The following is a 22,841-nucleotide window of genomic DNA, read 5'->3' as shown; positions in this document are numbered from 1 at the left end:
GACCCTGCGTCCACCTTCTCTGAACCCACCACCACACTTGCTTCACATTTTGCAGCCACTCAGAGCGCCCTCATTCGACGATTCAAATTCCGACAACAGGGCCAGTGGCCTGGTGATCATTTCTCCAAATATTTGTCTGCATTGAGAGAATTACCACTTCATTGTAAGTTTTGAACACTGCACGATGAGATGATTTGAGATCAGCTGACTGAGAAAACATGAAGTGCAGAAGTGAGGAGAGACTTGCTCGAATGTGACGACCTAACGTTGACTCAGGCCATCAAGATAGCCAGTCAAATGGAAGCAGCTTTCCACAGTGCACAATAAATTACCAGAAAAATCTCACCTGTTACAACTTCAGACGACAGTTCAGGGAATTCGGCAAACTCACACCAACGGGAACAGATTTCGCAGCACAAAATACGCAGCAACACCCCACATGGTCCACACTGCATTACAGCAACTGTGGTCCACCAGGCACGACTCCAGAGCTACAAAGTGCCCTGCCCAGTGACAACAGTGCAGAAATTGTGGAAAATTTGAAAAACTTTGCCAGGTGGTGTCGCTCCACCTCAACACGAGCAACCGCTCAGCCACAGACCTCGCACACTCCACCGGCCAAAATCCATACTGTGATATCGGCCATGAAACTTTAAAACATGAGTTGTTTCTCAAACGAGATGATGATGGGCCAGTCATCTGCTTGGGGGATGGCCAGACAGAGGTGGACACAGCAAAGTGGATGCAGCAACGAGCTGCTCCGGTGCATTCACCCATAGATGACCTGACCTGACACTTTGGCACTTTGACACACACTAGATTCCTTAGTACTCTGTGCTCTGCCACCTTTGGTGGACAGAGGTTATGTTTTCATCCGTGTCTGTCTGTTTGTTTGTCTTTGAGCAATATATCTCAGAGTTATGGATGGATTCGGACGAAACTTGGTGAACAGGTTCGGTGTGTGACAAGTACGAAATGATTGCATCTTAGTGAAGATGCGGTTCTGGATCCGGATACGAGAATTATTTTTAATTTCTCTCGTGATTCTTCACCACTGAGAGATGTGGCCAAAAAAGATAAACAGTACAGCACAATATTTCAAAAAATTATAGAAGAGTTTTTGGTGTATTGATGTATGAATTGAGGTAACCAGAACAAGCTGATGAGATTTTGTTTCTTGATGAGAGGAATTTCCTCCTCTCCAAGGATGCCAAAAATAAGGGACTGTCCTTGCTCTATCCTTTCAAAAGCTGAACCTCAAGCAAGGAAGCAGCACACACCATTTTAAAAGTTTTTGGTATGACTCAGCTGGAGTTTGAACCACTGACCGATCAGACTCAGAGCAGATGGTCTCAACATTACACCAGACCACCAAGTCTGGGTATCGAGGAAAGAATTGAGGAAAGGTGTCTTTACACCATGAATTTGCCACCTTAATTTTGGGGAACCTGCATTGTTCGTTCCATGGAACTGTTCCTGTAGTTGCAGGATTTAATTTTCAAGCAAGGTTACGTTTGTTTGTTCGTTTTAAACACCATCTGCACAATATTGATGATGGAAGAGTCTAATGTGCATTTCAGCTTTATCCCACCATTGTTGGTGGAAATTGTCACAACTGTTGTATTTTGGTCTGAAAACCCAGTTGGGCAGATCATCGATGACAGAGTGAAACGTGAAAGTCAAGGATTACCATGAAAGTTGTCCAAGTGAGCAAGTGCTATATTACTTTCAATGTAACGACACCATGAGTATTGTATCGTTGAAGGGTGTTGTAACCACCACATGTGTTTGTAATTCAGTTGTTTTTCAAAACCTTACGAGGGGTGTTGTGGAGGCAACAAGGGATTCAGTGCTGTTCCTGCCTCATCGGGCTTCGAGAGTGGAGTTGAAACCTCCGCTGATGCAGATATTGTCGTTTTGGTTATTTAGGGTATTCTGGTTATCAAAGGAAGTTAGGTGTGTTCAGAGGTGATTTAAAAAGTTTTGCTGAACTAAAGATGTACTTGAACCATCTATACTGAATATGAATACTGAAGGACCAATTTTGTGCTCCTTCTCGCGGTCGCGTCACGTTTTTCTCGGTACTGTGACCTGGACTGAAAGAAACTTCATACCAGTAAGAGTGCATCGCACATCGTGCCAACAGTCAAACTTCAACTCTGAAGCAGAATAAACACTTTTCATTTTTCATTCGTTTACATGGCGACGTGTGACGTCACCGCTGAGAGGCGTCAGGACATCATGACATCATCGGTCATTCGCTGACGTCATTACGTCTGTCGTCGACAGACCGTCACTGCTGAGAGGTGTAATTCCACTCCTCGAAAATTGCGTCTGCAATGCAAAACCCTCTTCTGCACAAGCTGACTTCCTCAGAATGTGAATTTGACGCAAAAAAAATGCAACAAGAAACATTGTATCTTCTATATATTAATACTGAAGGACCAATTTTGTGCTCCTCCTCGCGGTCGCGTCACGTTTTTCTCAGTATTGTGACCTGGACTGAAAGAAACTTCGTACCTGGAAGAGTGCATCGCACATCGTGGCAAAAGTCAACTTTTAACTCTGAAGAGGAATAAACACTTTTCGTTGAGATGGGGGCGAGGAGTGAAGAGGCGGGGGGGCAAGGGAAGCAAATTTTTTGGCGGGGGAAAGCAAATTTAAAGCGGGAAATGGGCGGGGATGAGTGGGCGGGACCTGGGGTGAATTAAGCAGGGTTGAATGTGACGGGGTGGACAAGGGGGCGGGGTCCCGGGTGCAAGTGGGGCGGGGAATCAAGAGACCAGTGTGTGTGTGTGCGAGGAGTGAAGAGGTGGAGGCGGGGCCGGGGTAATTAAATTTTTGGGCGGGGGTAAGCAAATTGAAGGCGGGGGGGATGGGGCAGGGGCGGGGGATGAGTCGGCGGGGGCAAGCACGCCCTGTCCAGTCAATGTCCCTCGAGTATGGGTGAGCTGGTGAGGGTGGTTGAATGAACGGAATCCGTCTGTGACGGGGTTTCGGCTAGTTATTATATTAATACGCTAAGCCATATTTTGTGGACGTATCTCCTCCGAAACTGCCGGACGGATTGTTGCCACTTTCGGCATGCGGGTGCTCTGTGGTCTAATGTGCAGCATAGGTGATGTGAGATCGCGCCAGATGGACAGGTCTGGGAATTTTGGCGATTTTCTCATGTTCACATTTGTTTGCTTGGCGACGTGTGATGACACCACTGAGAGGCGTAATGACGTCATGACATCATCGGTCATTCGTTGACGTCATTACGTCTGTCGTCGACAGAACGTCACCTCTGAGAGGCGGAATACCACTCCTAGAAAACAGCGTCTGCAATGTAAAACCCTCTTCTGTATATGCTGACTACCTCAGAAGGTGCATTTGACACAAAAAATGGAAGAAGAAACATTGTATATCAAGAAATTCTATAAATCACATTGTGAACACTGGATATATTGACGTCCCAAAGATCCCTCACTGAAGAAACTTTGTGCGGAGCTTGGTTTTGGTGAGTAAATATTGAAAATAGTGTGAAACTTTCACATTGGAGAAATGTTATGGCCGCCTCCACATGCTATGGCCGCCTCCACATGCTATGGCCGCCTCCACATGCTATGGCCGCCTCCCAACACCACTCACACAGCCGCCTACGCACACTCCACACACACAGACAGGATTGGTTCGAGAGACACACATGCTCTCTCAGCTGCCTCGCCTGGGTTCGAACCCTGACCAAGATATAAACTGTCATCCCGGTGTTTGACAGGCACAGTGATTCATCAATGTGTGTACCCACCCTTGGTTGGACATTAAGCGGAGCATCCCACCTGCCAGCATTAGTTGGTGGACGTTGAAGATCCCAAAGTGTCCTTTGTGAAGACGAGGTGAGCCATCATCAGCACCATGAACAAATTCCAAATCCTGCCCGAACCAGCATAGGGCATTGCATCACTGACATAGTTATGCCGTCAGCCAATGATGCTACCCCACAACTTTGTGCTGCATATGAATGAAGAAGGACTGAACGAGTGGACGATTCCCCCAGTACATTTTGTGTTGTGTCCATTTGATGAGATTTCATTTTCTTCACAAGGAGATTTTTACCACAGATGGTTTTTATTGATTAATTTGTATAAACAGAAATAGAACATTTATTCAATTCAATCATAATAAAATATTCATAAAGATTTGCTGAACATTTTGGGAGAAAGGTTATGAAGGATGGTTGATATCATGAAAGGGAGTTGGAGATGAAAAGATGGAGGTGTTGGATGAAGATAACACTGTTGAAGGCCATAAAGATAACACCGAGCATGGACTGGACATATGATGAGATAGGAAGGATTACGAAAGAGAGGTTGTGGAAGGAACAATGAAAATGAAATGATAGAGGGAGCCAATGAGAAGCATGTTGACGGCCATTCAGAAAGTCTCCAGCTTGAATCATTTTATGATTTGTTCAGACCCAATAATTATCGATCGTCGATCGATGCACTCTTGTTTTTATTTATTTATAAACAACCTTTTGTTTATTTTCGCAAGACCTCTGAACAGAAGTCTAACTATGAGTTGGTCAAATGAAAGGACTGAAATCAGAGCAATAAGTCAAATAACTCTACAAGAAAGGTCCAAAGGGAATTCATGAGGACGTGGCGTTCACACTGGGAGATGATGTCCCTTTATGCGCCACTGAAAAATAACAACTGGGCAACTAAATTTCTTTGAGAAAGAAACGGCACTGAGTCTGAGCCAAGATAATGATGTCCCAAAGAGGCAACCACACTCGAAGAAGTTGATACATTCCACAGCTTTTGACCAACAACGCAAGATGAACAGGAACGTTGGTGAGACCGAGTCCAATCACTGGGTCAGGGCAGTCCATCCTCACCGAGAATCAGATCTGGATACTAGAATTTTATCCATCATGTGAAAGTTCTCAGTGAGATGGGTTCCCAGGATATTGACTGCTGATTTGAAGAGAGAGTGATTTGACCTCCAGGGAAAATTTTAAACAGTTTAAAACAAACGTCGAGGGCGTCATGAACACGATTGTGATTCAGGAAGAGTTATGGGTTCACTGCTTTGATCTTGAGACCAAATAGCAGAGCATGCCGTGTAAGCACACATTGTGCCTACGGCCGGATTAAGACGTTGTGGGGCCCTCGGCCATTTTAAATGTTGAAGGCCATATCCAATGCCCTATTTGTCTATTCACATTCAGTTTTGTAGAGATTGGTGAAGGCTTCATCCAAAAGCCCTAGGTGTGGGGCCCTTCAGATGGTGCCCGAGGCCATGGCCTGTCTGGCATGTGACTGAATCCGGCCCCGATTGTGTGATGAACCCTTGTTGCTCGTCTTTCCTCCCTGGAAGAACAACAACATTGAAGTGTCATCTGGAAAGGTTGTGGCTACTTTTTGTGGGATTGCAGCGTCAAGGCTCTCATGACTCTCCATTTCATCAGGTGAGAGACATTATATTGAGGATTCCTGTGCTGATGAACTGCCACAGTTGTAAGATGCTACAAATAATGAGGAAATAATTTCCGAGGTTGAGAACATTCTGAAAAAGCAAGGTCAGGCTTGTAATGTACTGAAATGGGAGATGCTTAGCAGGCAGACACGATGCGGAGGAACAGTCGAGCCGGGCTGTGTTGCAGAAGTGCGAGCGCGGGCGTACTGTGCCCGCGGCTCCCCTTTATTCCGTATTCGGCACACTCCCGAGCCGGGCGACTCCAGCATTACTGCGACGCCTCAGGCGGCGCGCACACTTCATATCCCTTGCCGATACACTGACCACCACGACCACTCCTCCCATCATCACGCCCATCACGCATCATCACCATGCCCTTCCCCGTAGGCCCGCAGACTCCACCACACTCCTCCCCCCTAAAACTATGATTATTAAATGATTACCATTATAAGAAGCATACAGAACACGAAGAACTCCGAATAATAATCATGAAAATAAAATGAAAATAGCGAAGTATAACAGCACACCACATCATATAATGTGTCGATGCGTGCGAGTGGAGCAGTAAAGGCCAGGTTCCAAAGACGGAGGTGCACAAAGCACCCACCACACTCTGACCGCGTTACCGATATGAAGCAGCAAATGAGAAGCACAGCAGCACTGCGCAGCAAAAACGCCCCAAGGCGGCCCATGCTGACATGGCCCTCGCCGAGGTCGTGACGCCCTTTCGAGCCAACCTCCCCCGGCACCATCAAACGCCTCCGGCCCACTCCCCCCAGGCAGACACGACGTAGATAAACATTCCGAGGCCGGAAGCCCGCTATCCGGAAGCCGTGGCGCCAGCCTTGATCGACCTTGGCCGGGGGCACTGAACAGCGCCGCTGGCTGCACGCATTCAATGCTCCAAAACAACTCACGCACCACAATCAGTTGAGACGCCAACGCTCGTCGAAACGGCCTTGAGCGAACACAGAGAGCTGCGCTCGTAACCAGAGGTGGGGGTAACGCCGACCAGGGCACCAGTCTTGGTTCCGAGTCGACCTCCGAGACCCACACGGCAGCTAGACGGGAGCAACTCCATTTAAACCACACTGCAATCATAGGCTCGTTATAAATCACTACGAACATTATTCGAAGCATTGCAAACTCATTTTTCCGTACAGCGCGCTTTTCTGATAAAATCAAAGCACATGACAAAGCAACTACCTGCGGCCCGGGACAATGGAAGGCCAACCCAACCTTTTTATTCGCCACCACCGCTCCTGAAGCCCCCACATCACATTGATCATAATACAACTCCCATTGACTGATCTCCGCCAAATCCACTTTCACACGAGAACTGCTGGCATTTATTTCAACAACGTTAAACTGCATCACTGGAGCAAGGAAAAACACATATGCCATGAACAACAACCCACAACCCACATCACGAGTCCGCTTCTTGGTTGCCGACTCGATGTTCTGACTCGCGACTCCCTTTAACGCCACGGGCTCACCGCCACCTGTTGAAGCTGCTTGCACAACTCTGACGCGCATTGCCTCACGAACCCTGCCGAAGCGCGGGAACTCATCGCGAGCGAAGCGCGGGAACTCATCGCGAGAGCTGATATGGCTCTCGCCGCTCCCGAAACGCACATCACTGCCGCCGGCAACAACGAACGGTCGCTCCCGCTGCATCGACCCGGCCCCCGCCGCCAGAGCCTCGCCCTCGGTACTCGACGAAGGCCTCGAAGAGAGCACTGGCACATCTGGAGGTACGAACCGGAGATCCAGTCCGAGGTGCGCCAGCCAGTCCCGACCCAAAAGGGGGGCCCCTCCCCTCGTACAACGAACACCGAGAGCCGGGCGCGTCGATCTCGGTAGCGCACTGAGACGTTGGCCCTCGCAAGCGGTGCAATCGCCTCACCGGTGTACGTGTATAACGACAAGGCCGTCTTGACCAGGCGAATACCGCGAAGACCACGAGCCGCCCGCTCATCCATGACCGACACTGCCGCCCCGGTATCCACGCAAAACACAGTCGGTTGGGCATTCACTTCGACCTCAACCGTGAAAGGCGTCGTCATCTCCGAACCAACGGAAAACAGACTCAACCGTGGTTGCATCTCCCGCTCCGGCTCGCCGGCATCGTCAGGCCCCGGTTGCAGGCCGATCTCCAGGTCACTGGGGTCCTGCTGCGGTGCCCCTTCGCTCCCGGTGCGATCGTGCTGCGGTGCCCCTTCGCTCCCGGTGCGACTGTGCTGCGGTGCCCCTTCGCTCCCGGTGCGACCGTGCTGCGGTGCCCCTCGCCCCGCACCGCCAGGCACGCGTGCGACCTGCGGCACTTGAGCCATCGCTCGGACTCCGGGCTGCGCGACCCGCGGCACTTGTGCGGTCACCGCGTGGAGCTCGGGATTAGCCACCATGCCCCAGCTGGAGCTACTCATTACGTCCTGGCCAGCAATGGCGCGGACATCCGTGAGTGTCTGCTCGACAGATGAAGCAGTCGCGACCGCCGAGTCGAATGTGATGTCGGTCAACCGCAGGTTGGCTGCTACCATCTTTGCGTCTCGCAGACCAGAAATAAAACGATCTCTGAGCCGTGCCGGACGCTCCTCTGTCGTGAATTTGCACGGCACAGCCGAATGCGATGCGCGGGCAGCACAAGTGGACTCAATTCGACACCCGATCCGTGCCTCGATCACTTCAACCACCCCTGCCACTGATCTTGTCATCTCCGGATCAATTGGAAGCAGGTTTCGACCCGGGACGGAAGGATCGCTTCGCACACCGCCATCTATGACCGTAACAATGGGCGATGACCCTCGGCCCACACACCGTAGACGACCTCGAGTTCTCAGACCGCCGTCCGAGTGATTGCATTGCAACGCTCACCCACGACCCGCGCCGCAGACCGTGCGCGTGGCCGTGCTTGCCTGGCCCATCGCGATGACCCCCAGACTATCTGCTGTGCCCCGACCATCGAGACCTCGGACATTCTCCAGAGCTTGCGCGACGTCCCACGCCGCGTTCGAGCCGAAACGCGTGTCCTCGACAAAACGAACAGTGAGCGCGGCCGTTGCCCACTCGACGTGGCCGAAGTCGATTCCGACGAAGGCGGGCACGCGTACGTTTGCCGTGCACCGACCCTCTGCCATTGCCATGCTTGTGCTGGCGAGACCTTTGGCTCCGTAGCTTGGAACCGCACGGGTCATTTGCCGCCCTGCACACGCCGATCCGAAGATCCTCGTTCGCCAACTGTAATGTACTGAAATGGGAGATGCTTCGCAGGCAGACACGATGCGGAGGAACTGTCGAGCCGGGCTGTGTTGCACAAGTGCGAGCGCGGGCGTACCGTGCCCGCGGCTCCCCTTTATTCCGTATTCGGCACACTCCCGAGCCGGGCGACTCCAGCATTACTACTACGCCTCAGGCGGCGCGCACACCTCATATCCCTTGCCGATACACTGACCACCACGACCACTCCTCCCATCATCACGCCCATCACGCATCATCACCATGCCCTTCCCCGTAGGCCCGCAGACTCCACCACAAGGCTGTTTACTAATCTCCTTGATCAAGATGCAACAGAGATGGACGAACTGCAATTATCTCAAGGGAGACAATGTTGAAAATAAATAATGTTTTTTTTGGTCAAACAAGAAAGTGAACACCCGTCGTTGAACTGGAATAACTGAAGGGTGGAGGTTTGGATCTGAGAGGGAAATGAGAAACCAAGGTTAGAGAAACATGGAAAGATGCTCATGGAAAGGAACCTTTATTCAGGAAAAGTTATGAGAAGAGAATTTTTCAATAATTACACAATGAATGTTTTAAGGACAGGATTTGAATGAGATCTTGATTGAAGTTGTTTACATGGAATCTGCAGGTGGGTTTGGTAATCTGGTTGGGGTGAAGCATGTTGGGAAAAAAACAAATCGGATTTCTGATTGACCAAGTCCTTGAGTCGATGAGGTGGAGGAGACCATGGTCACAGTTCAGACTGGAGATGATTCAGCAGAATATTTGAAGTCAATCCAGATGATGGCAGCAGCTAAATGGAGGGGAAGAAATGTAAATACAACGTTCGAGTTTAAATGTGTTTGTTATTACAGTAATGAAGTCACACACGATGTACAGTAATGAAGTCATCAATGATGTACAGTGATGAAGTCACGCATGACGTCCAGTAATGAAGTCACACATGATGTACAGTGATGAAGTCACACATGATGTACAGTGATGAAGTCACACATGATGTACAGTTATGAAATCACACACGATGTATATTAATGAAGTCACACACGATGTACAGAAATGAAGTCACACATGATGTGCAGTAATGAAGTCATCCATGATGTACAGTGATGAAGTCACGCATGACGTCCAGAAATGAAGTCACACATGATGTACAGAAATGACGTCACGCATGATGTTCAGTGATGAAGTCGTGCATGATATTCAGTGATGACGTCACAAGTGATGTAAAGAAATGACGTCACGCATGATATTCAGTAATTAAGTCATGCATGATATTCAGTGATGAAGTCACACATGATGTACAGTGATGAAGTCAAGCAGCGAACACCAAGGGTTAATATCTGCAGTTCCCTTCATGATTGGCATTGATTGTATAAACCAGGGAGAGACTCCACCTGCTTGATGGATTCACCTGCTTGATTCTCGACACTTGGAATTATTTAGTTCTCATCATGATATTTTGAACAAGGAAGGGACAGATTGACAAACATGGACACAAAAAGGATCCAGGTGATGAAATCAGTCCATCGAGTGTTTACCGTACCTTAGTTCTGGAGATTGTTCATTTGAAAAAGCTTGAATCAGCCATCTGCATGAGCCTGGTGAATCGCTTTGCATTCCTGGAGAGCTTGCATGAAGGAGTGATGAGGGAATCACAGCCAAACATGGCATCTTCCTCTCCAGCGGCCATAAATATGACTTCTTCCTCTGCACACACATCAACAAAAGGAAGTCAAAACCACTCAACAGCATTGTCATCATCATCTCCATCATTGTCCTGCCTTCCATCACAACCCTGGAATGAATATCTCTCTCTCTTTCCATCTCTGTGTTTCTCCCTTTCCCTCATTTTCTACATTTCAGTTCATGTTTTATTTCACTTACAAGGGAATTTCTGCAATTTGTTCCATCATTCCTGTGCTTCATACAGAGCCCACAAATCCCCACTTACTGTCCGAATTAAAATAACGAAACCTCATCTGATGACGTAGAAGTGAACCATGATGGAGTGCTTCATGGAAGAGAGCTCAAGTCTTTCATCACTGAATGAAAGTGCGTTTTAATAAAAATTTCGATTTTTCAAACAATTGATTTTAATGAACATCCAGGTGTTCACAATGACTACTGTGTGGAATCACTGACACTCATCCCAGACTTCCACCAATTGTAATATTTGTTTGGTGCTTGTCTGGCTTCAAGTGAAGCAAAATATTGATTTGTTTTCAACACTTCTGAAGCACAGACGAAATGGGGCATGATGGAGGTGAGGAACATCTAATTTAGACAAAGTTTCAGATAACGTGTATTGTAAGGTAAGATGCTTGGTAACTTACGTTCCATCCGGTAGGATGGTTTGACGTATGATGGTGGCGGAGGAGGGAACGGGCGTCTCTTCTGAGGGGTCTTTGGAAAAACAATAAAAATAAGAAAGATTAAATACATTGATATGTTCATCAGTTTGATAACTTGTTCAGGATGTGGCACAGAATGAAAATCACTGATAAAACAGGTAATCAGTGAAAAGGTCAATTCGTTGATCTAATCCAATCAAGGGGAGTTAAAATACTTGTGATTTATCCTGCGTGGAGATGACCGTGCCAATAAGTTACCTTTCCCACCAAAATTATAATCACAATTATCTCTGCAATTGAGGATTTTATTCTTCGTCAAATCAAGTGTTTACCTGTAAGAATGCTTACCTGTTGAAGGTCCTGAATATGGCCGGGCCCTTCAACACCATGCTGCTTCTGCTGCTGTTGCAGCACTTGATGAGAATGAGGCTTCTGTTCCTGCTGGAACCCTTGAACAACATCTTGTGTTTGCTGTTGCTGCTGTTCTGGCTTGCTATCATGGCGAGGCTTCTGTTGTTGTGGCTTGCGATCATGGCGAGGCTTCTGTTGTTGTGGCTTGCGATCATGGCAAGGCTTCTGTTGTTGTGGCTCACTATCATGGCGAGGCTTCTGTTGTTGTGGCTCGCTATCATGGCGAGGCTTCTGTTGTTGTGGCTCGCTATCATGGTGAGGCTTCTGTTGTTGTGGTTCATTATCATGACGAGACTTCTGTTGTTGTGGCTCGCTATCATGGCGAGGCTTCTGTTGTTGTGGCTCGCTATCATGGCGAGGCTTCTGTTGTTGTGGTTCGTTATCATGACCAGGCTTCTGTTGTTGTGGCTCGCTATCATGGCGAGGCTTCTGTTGTTGCTGTATCACACCAACACCATGGGGTTTCAGTTCAATTTCTGTACTTTTCTTTTCTGCCCGTCTTTGCTTCTTCATTTGTTTGTTGAATTTTTTTTCCTTTTCTTTGAGCAGCTGTTTCTCTTGCTGCTTCACCCGTTGTTTCTCATTCCAATTTTGAGACCACTCAATGACATTCTCATTCCGTTTTTGCTGTCGATGCAGTTTCCAGTCAGCAATCTTTTGCACATGTTCTGCCTCCTCTGCATCAACATTTGCTTCTGCCTCCTCGTTGGTCTCGTCAGATTTTTGACAAGGTTTTTTGAGTTCTTGTTCAGTTACTGTCTCTTTTTTCTGTTCCACTCGTCTCTGTTCTTCCTGTCCTCGTCCTCTCTGTTCTTCCTGTTCTATTTGTCTCTGTTCTTCCTGTTGCAGTCGTTTCTGTTCTTCCTGTTTGAGTCGTCTTTCTTCTTTTGCACTTAATCTCAGTTGTTCCTGTTCAAGTCGTTTCTGTTCTTCCTGTCCTGGTGGTTTCTGCTTTTCCTGTTCTCGTTGTTCCTGTTCTTCCTGTTCTCGTCGTCTCTGCTTTTCCTGTTCTACTCGTCTCTGTTCTTCCTCTCTTAATCTCTGGTTTTCCTCTTCTCGTTGTCTCCGGTTTTCCGGTTCCACTCGTCTCTGTTCTTCCTCCTCTCGTCGTTTTTCCTCCTTCCCCTCACTTCGCCAAACCTCTTGTTCCCGAGAGTACACATCTTTTTCCCTCTTATAAATCTCCTGCTCCAGCTGATGTACCTCTTTCTCTCTCCGGAACAACTCTTCCTCTTTTCTTTTTTTGGTCTCTAAAAATCGCTCTTGCCGACCACGCTCCTCCTCTTCTCGTTGGTTCAACATTCTCTCCATTTTCTCAACATCCTTTTCTCGTTCTCTAATCTCTTCCTCTTGCCGGCATGTCTCAATCTCTCTATGTTTTATTTCCCCTTCTTTTAACATCTTCCTTTTTCGAATTGAACCCGTTTTTCCTGCTCCATTCCCTCGAGTTCAGAAATCCCTTTCTGTAATTTCTCCACCATGTACTCACTCTTGAGAACCTCTTTCTCTTTTCGTTCGATCTCAAGCCATGCACGTGTATGCTCCTGATACACTGATTCCCTCCATTGCACAAATTTTTGGAATTCTCTCCGATCTTCCTCCTCTATTTGCCTCCACTCTGCCGTCTTTCTTTTCTTTAGCTCTTCATTATGTTTTTTATCTTCTCCTCTTCATCTTTTTTTCTCATTTCCTCTTCCTTGCTTTTCCTCTGCTGTTCTTTTTCGATTTCGTTCTGCTTTTCTTTCTCTTTCGTCCATTCCTCTTCCTCATATTTTTGTTGCACAACTTTTTCCTGAACTGTTTGCTCTCCAAGCTGAACGAACAGTTCTCTTTCTTTCAGTTCTTCCTCTTTTTGGTGCAACTTTTCCCCCATCTCCTGTAGTTTTTCATTCTCTCTCTGCCACAACATCATCCTCTGATCCTGTTCCTTTACATCCTGCAGCTCCACTGTTTCTGTTTTTGGAACCTCCTCGAGCAACGGCTGCTCTTTCGTTCCAATTTTGTTCTTTAAATGTTTGCGGCCACATCCAAAACTGCAAGAAACAGACACAATACTTATCAGTTTGAGCTAAAATGAAGTACAGTAACTATTATATAATGTGAAGTGTGGTGTCTGTCCATATGTTTGTAAGGTCGCACGTTCGGCTGTCTCCCATTTCTAGCGGTCCCTTCTCACACACTGCGTTTCAAAAGCTCCACATGCAGGCAAAGTTTAACGTTTGACCGGAAGAAATGCATGAAGATATGACCTGGGCTGAAAGGATGGCCTCCAGGAACGCACACTTGACTAGAAGCTGTCTCACTAGCCTGGGTTAGCATCCTGAGTGTTTCACCGACTGGGTGAATAATCAATGTGTGTGCCGTTCCTCCGATGTACGTTAAACTGGGTGTCCCGTCTGCCATCAGTTGATGGACGTGAAAGATCCCCACGGTGATGTTTGAGAATGAAGTGTGGGCGCGCTATTGGTGGCAGTATGGCCAATTTACAAATTCCTGCCAAAACTACTGCTGGGAAGGCAATGGCAAAACATCTCGTGTAACCCTTGCTCAGGATCCTGCTTAGGCAGTGACACCGATGCTCCAGGTGAGTATGAGGATTATCAAAATGTTGAACAAACCAAATGTCAGCGTTGTTAATAACAGGAACCTTTCCTAAAATTCTTAAGATCCTGAAGACCCCCATGACCTTTCAGACCCCCAAATAACGATAAAATCCCAAAGAACATCAAGATCGCTCAGTGCACCAAAACCGTAAAGACCCCCATGACCCTTGAAGACCTTTTAGACCCCTTCACCTTTTGGAACCCATTAACCATTTCACCCCACAGAAACTTATAAACCTTTACTTCCCTGAAGTCCCTTTGGACCCCTTGGACCTTCACACAATTTGGACCCTTTACACCTTTCAGACAGATTTCACAATTGACAACTTCGAGCTTTAGACCAGTTAACCTTGTTAGAACATTTTTACAAGCCTGAGAAACTGAACCCTTTCAACCCCTTCGACCCTAACTTCAATTGGAACATACCCTTTAGACCTGAAAACCATCGAGAACCTTTTAAACACACACCACACAAACATCAACAGTCTTCTTGAAAACACAGACTTCACTTTTTCAGCAAGTAATGTTCAAACTCGACCCACCCAGAGGGAGGGTACTCTGCTCGTTATTTGTGAAAATTAAATGTAAATTCGTTTAAAATTCCTGAGCGATCTTGTCCCCTTGGATGAAGGAATTATAATATTGATGAAAATGTCACTTGTGTTCCTTGCCAGTGAACGTGGGGCTTTTTATTGTGCCTCTTCTTAATATTGAAGCACGACGATGGTCGAAACGATATCACCACCACAAATAAGAAGATGGCAATGGAGACGAAGACCACATCACAAAATGTGGAGATCGGTGGTTCATCCGCAGCCTCATTCTGGTAAATCTATGGACATGGAAAAGGGCAGGGACAGGAGAAAAGTTTATTACATTTCAAATTAAACTAAACAATATATTTACAATTATTTAACAGAATCCAAAACTTCGTGACAAAGAACAAGATGTTGGTGAAATTTTTTTTTCGAGTACAAACACAACGGGTCATGGAATGTATGAGAATTTATCATTTGTTAAAGATAAGGGGTTAGACCCAACTTTTCAAGGTACATTTCATCATCATCATCCTCATCATCATCATCATCCCGTTTTCAATCCTCTCCAGCATGAAGGTGTCATTTTACTCACACTGGGTACATTCGTTTTGTGACCATGTTTGACAAGAACAGTTTTGTAAAAGGGTTTGAAACGAATTTGTGATTTGTTCAGAATGCTGGTGATAACTCGCCTACTCTTTGTGAGAAACACCGTGGGATCTTTAACGTCCACCAATGAGTAAAGTGTCCCCTGAAGATTCCTCCATCGACTAGACCATGAAGGACCTTCTTGAAGGGAAAATTCCAACTTTGCTTGGTGAGTAAAGTTAACCCAAAACCTGCAGTTTCTAACTAAAGATAAACTCTCTTTTGTATTCCTCATCACATCCTCATGGCAATGAGAGATCGCAACCATTGAAAGGACAGACAAGGAAGATTAAATATGGCATTTAAACTGTGCACCAACACACACTGGCCTACTCCTTTTTAAACGCTACTCCAGGAATCTTTGACTTCTCCCAAAGATTGCCATTGGACAAGACAGCCATCTTAATTTGGTCTCTGAAGGGAAAGAACGTTAAGCCGGCTGTCCTAATTGTGACGGAATATTCTGGATCTGGTGCACAAGGATGACAGCTTTTATAAATGGATCCGATTACAATGAAATTAAACTCGGATAAGACAAAAGAAAATGTCCCAAACAGGTTCCCTGTAAAATCACAAATGTATCCGGTTTACCAACTTGAAAAAGTACCAACGTGTGACAGTTTGTGTGTACCTTTCCCCGAGGGTATCTTACAAATCCCCACTTTCGTGTTGAGTTCCTTCCCGAGTCCGTCATCTCTTACAATCCCCACTTACCTGCTGCGGAGGTCGCGATGTCCCACCGACGACGACCAGCACGAAGAGCGCGATAAGAACCAACATCTCTGCCGTCCGTCGATCCTCCAACTGACGTTTCAACAATACGTCTCTACCTTATGTATTGTTGGAATTGTCATTGTGACGTCAAACAACCTCAGTGACGTCAGTGTTCCTGGTGTTTGAAGAGAACGAATTGATCGGATCGGGATACAGAAATGGAGAATTTATTTTAATTTTTAAATCATTCTTCACCATTCAGAGATGGGGTCAAAACGATATCTGGCACGATATCCCAAAAAGTTATATGGACGTACTATGTCCAGTAATGTCACGTGACGTTGAGAAACCGGATCGTGTAAAATGTCCACTGTGACGTCATCGACAGGTTAACCGTCCCACACCTTTTGACATGACACCATTTGAGTCCCAAAATGAGTGGTAAATGAAATACACACATGTTACCATGGTAACCAAAACTATAAATAACACTCACACGTCACACTCACTGAATCTCACAATGAAGAATCAACTCCCAGGATGAGTTCATGTCAAACCAGCGATTTTACACAAAACTGGATATTTTAATAAATAATGTGGCATGGTTAACGTCATCGATTCACTTCCTGTTCTGTTTTCGGTTGTTATGGCTGTTGTAATGTTAATATACAAGGTACTGTAATGATCTGCAATCCATGGAGACACGTCACAGGATGTGACGTGCCATGTGGGCGGAGTCTGGCGGGGTGGGTCTTCACCAGCGGGTGACGTCACTGGTAGTCAGATTCTCATTGGCGGTTAAAAAACAAACAAAAAACTAAATGTTTCCTTCAAAGATGATCAGAAAGATCGAGAGCGGGACCAGTACAACAGGGCCTTGTGATGGAGGGTTCTCTCATCGAGTGGAGATAACATTCCCTGATAATTATGATTCACTGTGATTTCAACATTTGAATGTTCAAAATTAAGTTTATAAACTGTGGTGGAATTAAAGAAGAAGAAGACAAAACCGCACCACGTGACGTGTGACTTGCTTGTGGAGCAATCGCTGACAAACTGCTCTGATGAAAGGACGGTCCCTCGGTTCTTGTCGTTGACCGGCGTTGTCGTCCATTGAGGCTTAAAGGGTGAGAGTTGAGAGTGAACCTCGCTCTGTGTGTTTGCTGGTTAATTATTGTTATACTTGGCTGTAGTCGATTGTTGATTAACCTTTTTGTTTGTGTTTGTGGAGATGGCTTCAATCAAGCAAATGAAAGCCGAATTCAAACCAGAGGCCTCTCTCTCTCTCTGTCTCTCTGTCTCTCTGTCTCTCTGTGTCTCTGTATCTCTGTCTCTCTGTCCCTCTCCCTCTCCCTCTCCCTCTCCCTCTCTCTCTCTCTGTCTCTCTGTCTCTCTGTCTCTCTGTCTCTCTGTCTCTCTGTCTCTCTGTCTCTCTGTCTCTCTGTCTCTCTGTCACTCTGTCTCTCTGTCTCTCTCTCTCGCTCTCGCTCTCTCTCTTTCTCTCTCTCTCTCTCTCTCTCTCTCTCTCTCTCTCTCTCTCTCTCATTCTCTCTCATTCTCTCTCACTCTCATTCTCTCTCACTCTCATTCTCTCTCACTCTCATTCTCTCTCACTCTCATTCTCTCTCTCTCATTCTCTCTCTCTCTCATTCTCTCTCTCTCTCATTCTCTCTCTCTCTCATTCTCTCTCTCTCTCATTCTCTCTCTCTCTCATTCTCTCTCTCTCTCATTCTCTCTCTCTCTCATTCTCTCTCTCTCATTCTCTCTCTCTCTCATTCTCTCTCTCTCTCTCTCTCTCTCTCTCTCTCTCTCTCTCTCTCTCATTCTCATTCTCTCATTCTCTCTCTCTCATTCTCTCATTCTCTCTCTCTCATTCTCTCATTCTCTCTCTCTCATTCTCTCTCTCTCATTCTCTCTCATTCTCTCTCATTCTCTCTCATTCTCTCTCATTCTCTCTCATTCTCTCTCATTCTCTCTCATTCTCTCTCATTCTCTCTCATTCTCTCTCATTCTCTCTCATTCTCTCTCTCTCTCTCTCTCTCTCTCTCTCTCTCTCTCTCTCTCCCTCTCTCTCTCATTCTCTCTCTCTCTCTCTCTCTCCCTCTCATTCTCATTCTCATTCTCTCTCTCTCTCTCTCTCTCTCTCTCTCTCTCCCTCTCATTCTCATTCTCTCTCTCTCTCTCTCTCTCTCCCTCTCATTCTCTCTCTCTCTCTCTCTCTCTCTCTCTCCCTCTCATTCTCTCCCTCTCATTCTCTCTCTCTCTCTCTCTCTCTCTCCCTCTCATTCTCTCTCTCCCTCTCATTCTCTCTCTCTCTCATTCATTTCAATTTAATTCGCTTGATTCCTTCGATTGCTTCAATCGACCATGGACAAGATCTTCAAACTGGAGAAGTTTAATGCGGACCCAAACGCAAACCATTATCAAAAACACGGCACCACATAACCGCCACATCATTCAAAATTGGACCACTTTACCTGTCGCTTATCTGGGCCCTGGCGCAATAGTCCGAGCGTTGGCCAGAAAAGCATGCATTGGGGTCCGCACAATGTTTTTCTGCATTTTTTGATCATCAGACCATCTGAATGAATATTCCAATTGATGCCACTCTGGCACCCTTGAGCATTTTTGGAGAAACCCATAAAAATGCAAATTAGTGGTGGCCATTTTCAAAATTTCTATTTTTCTTTATATCTCCAAAAGTAAGCATCCAAATAGCCTGGTGAGGTGTCCACACCCATGTTTTTAGGGTCACTGGTCATGATAAACAAACTTAAAATTTAATATCATTTAAATTTATCTCATTAATATGCAAATTAGCAGTCGCCATTATTGAAAATGTAGATAAATAGACATGTTGTCCTTGGTCTGTGCTTGAAGGGCAAGAAATGCTGATTTTGTGAAGCCAGGATCTCCATTTACACCACTGTACCACGACCTGATTTGACGACGATGGGGCATGGCCATGATAAATGTCTCTCTCACATTGTGATATGCCTTTGCTGAGTTGAACTGCAGTGTCAAGGAAAATAGTTTTAGTTGTTGAGGATAAGCACTGGAGTGTTTCTTGCATTTGCAGTTTTGAATTCGCTTCAGGACTTCTAAAGGGACTCCATTGAAAGTTTCCTCCAACAACTCTGCACAATTTCTTAATATCAGGTTCTTTTCTTGGAAGGAAGCTATAACTGAGCCCAAGTTTGTGGGGCCCTGTGTCCACAAAGTTTCCTTAACGCTGGACCCTGCGTCCACCTTCTCTGAACCCACCACCACACTTGCTTCACATTTTGCAGCCACTCAGAGCGCCCTCATTCGACGATTCAAATTCCGACAACAGGGCCAGTGGCCTGGTGATCATTTCTCCAAATATTTGTCTGCATTGAGAGAATTACCACTTCATTGTAAGTTTTGAACACTGCACGATGAGATGATTTGAGATCAGCTGACTGAGAAAACATGAAGTGCAGAAGTGAGGAGAGACTTGCTCGAATGTGACGACCTAACGTTGACTCAGGCCATCAAGATAGCCAGTCAAATGGAAGCAGCTTTCCACAGTGCACAATAAATTACCAGAAAAATCTCACCTGTTACAACTTCAGACGACAGTTCAGGGAATTCGGCAAACTCACACCAACGGGAACAGATTTCGCAGCACAAAATACGCAGCAACACCCCACATGGTCCACACTGCATTACAGCAACTGTGGTCCACCAGGCACGACTCCAGAGCTACAAAGTGCCCTGCCCAGTGACAACAGTGCAGAAATTGTGGAAAATTTGAAAAACTTTGCCAGGTGGTGTCGCTCCACCTCAACACGAGCAACCGCTCAGCCACAGACCTCGCACACTCCACCGGCCAAAATCCATACTGTGATATCGGCCATGAAACTTTAAAACATGAGTTGTTTCTCAAACGAGATGATGATGGGCCAGTCATCTGCTTGGGGGATGGCCAGACAGAGGTGGACACAGCAAAGTGGATGCAGCAACGAGCTGCTCCGGTGCATTCACCCATAGATGACCTGACCTGACACTTTGGCACTTTGACACACACTAGATTCCTTAGTACTCTGTGCTCTGCCACCTTTGGTGGACAGAGGTTATGTTTTCATCCGTGTCTGTCTGTTTGTTTGTCTTTGAGCAATATATCTCAGAGTTATGGATGGATTCGGACGAAACTTGGTGAACAGGTTCGGTGTGTGACAAGTACGAAATGATTGCATCTTAGTGAAGATGCGGTTCTGGATCCGGATACGAGAATTATTTTTAATTTCTCTCGTGATTCTTCACCACTGAGAGATGTGGCCAAAAAAGATACACAGTGCAGCACAATATTTCAAAAAATTATAGAAGAGTTATTGGTGTATTGATGTATGAATTGAGGTAACCAGAACAAGCTGATGAGATTTTGTTTCTTGATGAGAGGAATTTCCTCCTCTCCAAGGATGCCAAAAATAAGGGACTGTCCTTGCTCTATCCTTTCAAAAGCTGAACCTCAAGCAAGGAAGCAGCACACACCATTTTAAAAGTTTTTGGTATGACTCAGCTGGAGTTTGAACCACTGACCGATCAGACTCAGAGCAGATGGTCTCAACATTACACCAGACCACCAAGTCTGGGTATCGAGGAAAGAATTGAGGAAAGGTGTCTTTACACCATGAATTTGCCACCTTAATTTTGGGGAACCTGCATTGTTCGTTCCATGGAACTGTTCCTGTAGTTGCAGGATTTAATTTTCAAGCAAGGTTACGTTTGTTTGTTCGTTTTAAACACCATCTGCACAATATTGATGATGGAAGAGTCTAATGTGCATTTCAGCTTTATCCCACCATTGTTGGTGGAAATTGTCACAACTGTTGTATTTTGGTCTGAAAACCCAGTTGGGCAGATCATCGATGACAGAGTGAAACGTGAAAGTCAAGGATTACCATGAAAGTTGTCCAAGTGAGCAAGTGCTATATTACTTTCAATGTAACGACACCATGAGTATTGTATCGTTGAAGGGTGTTGTAACCACCACATGTGTTTGTAATTCAGTTGTTTTTTAAAACCTTACGAGGGGTGTTGTGGAGGCAACAAGGGATTCAGTGCTGTTCCTGCCTCATCGGGCTTCGAGAGTGGAGTTGAAACCTCCGCTGATGCAGATATTGTCGTTTTGGTTATTTAGGGTATTCTGGTTATCAAAGGAAGTTAGGTGTGTTCAGAGGTGATTTAAAAAGTTTTGCTGAACTAAAGATGTACTTGAACCATCTATACTGAATATGAATACTGAAGGACCAATTTTGTGCTCCTTCTCGCGGTCGCGTCACGTTTTTCTCGGTACTGTGACCTGGACTGAAAGAAACTTCATACCAGTAAGAGTGCATCGCACATCGTGCCAACAGTCAAACTTCAACTCTGAAGCAGAATAAACACTTTTCATTTTTCATTCGTTTACATGGCGACGTGTGACGTCACCGCTGAGAGGCGTCAGGACATCATGACATCATCGGTCATTCGCTGACGTCATTACGTCTGTCGTCGACAGACCGTCACTGCTGAGAGGTGTAATTCCACTCCTCGAAAATTGCGTCTGCAATGCAAAACCCTCTTCTGCACAAGCTGACTTCCTCAGAATGTGAATTTGACACAAAAAAAAATGTAACAAGAAACATTGTATCTTCTATATATTGTTGTGGTTGACCAAATTCGCAAACCACCATTCAGGTCCCTTAGGTGAGATATCTCTGTAAGTATATGTGTAGTTAGGCCCAACCCGTTGTTTCGAGGGAATAAATGTCATTCAGTCGGGCTGCGACTCTTCAGGATAGCCGTTTTTCTTTTACTATCTTTATTTTGGACCAGCCGCCATTACTACCACCACCAACCACGTCTCAACAGCCATCACAACAACAACCACCAACCACAACGCCGCTTCACAACAACAACCACCATCCACAACGCCGCTCAACAACCACCAACCACAACGCCGCTTCACAACAACCATCAACCACAACGCCGCTTCACAACAACAACCACCAACCACAACGCCGCTTCACAACAACAGCCACGACCTTTACTGTCACAACTCGCCACCATCGCATCACCGTCATTCCCACGCCACTTGTGGGCGCCGATGCTGGACTCGTGCGGGCGCGCACCGAGCAGCGTGTTCAGAGACATCACAGACTTTCCGAAGAAAAACGGATCAAAAACGACTCACGCCCACTTCTGTTCCGTCCTATCGGAGAGCGTGGGGCGATTTGGCCCCGCCTCCAGGGCGTTGGAGTGAGGTCGCGATATGCAAATTCATGGATCAAAAAGCATTCACGCCCACTTTTCCTCGGTCCAATGGGGAGCCAGTTAGAGAGGTGAAGGGTCGGAGGCAGAGGGTCAAAGGTGAAGGAGCGAAGCCACGGGGCTTATATAAACGGCTGCATTCGTCAGACAAGTTGAGTTCAGTTGGCAGTTGTGAGTTCGGAGGGGAGAAGTCAAGAGTGAAGAGTTGGGACGAGCCAAGAGAGGAGACGGAGAGGGCGATTAGACGGAGCTGTGGAGAGGTGGCGGCGGCGAAGGCGGACGAGGGGGTGCTCGCGTCGGTGCCGGGAGCTGCAGAGGGAGAGGCCAGCAACGCGACCGAGGTCGAGGAGGAGACGCTCGTCGCGGGACCCGAGACAGGGTGATATCCGCCATCCCCCGAGCATCAACAACCCCCTCCTGTTCCCCCCCCCGCGCTGAGATAGTGCGACACGGGGGCCCCTTTCCCACCCCCTACCAGACACTGTCCGCGAGGCCCGCGGAGTTGAGACGCCACCGCCGCTCTGCGTCTCATCATCAGACGGGTAGGCCCGACACGGTCTCGGCCCCAGGCCCGTCTACCCCCCTCATCCTGGAGG

At 46.6% G+C, this 22,841-nt stretch overlaps 1 protein-coding gene and 1 long non-coding RNA gene across 2 annotated transcripts; both read right to left on the bottom strand.

Moving 5' to 3' along the window:
- Positions 1–8,976: 8,976 nt before the first annotated feature.
- Positions 8,977–11,091, bottom strand: LOC147015863 (uncharacterized). The gene is made up of 3 exons (XR_015050130.1): positions 11,037–11,091; positions 10,247–10,410; positions 8,977–9,496 (listed from the first exon to the last, which is right to left on the bottom strand). It is a non-coding gene; the product is annotated as an uncharacterized LOC147015863 (long non-coding RNA).
- A 1,800-nt stretch (positions 11,092–12,891) lies between these two features.
- Positions 12,892–17,107, bottom strand: LOC147015862 (uncharacterized). The gene is made up of 3 exons (XM_085848443.1): positions 16,985–17,107; positions 14,740–14,900; positions 12,892–13,498 (listed from the first exon to the last, which is right to left on the bottom strand). The coding sequence occupies exons 1-3, from the start codon at positions 17,081–17,083 to the stop codon at positions 13,102–13,104; spliced, it is 657 nt and encodes a 218-aa protein (XP_085704569.1). The 5' UTR covers positions 17,084–17,107; the 3' UTR covers positions 12,892–13,101.
- Positions 17,108–22,841: the final 5,734 nt, after the last annotated feature.

Source organism: Eptatretus burgeri, chromosome 12 (genome assembly GCF_056783735.1).
Source record: "Eptatretus burgeri isolate ZD-2024b chromosome 12, Ebu_testis_v1, whole genome shotgun sequence".
In the NCBI taxonomy this organism is placed as follows: Eukaryota; Metazoa; Chordata; class Myxini; order Myxiniformes; family Myxinidae; genus Eptatretus; species Eptatretus burgeri.
This window is presented reverse-complemented; position numbering and strand designations above follow the sequence as displayed.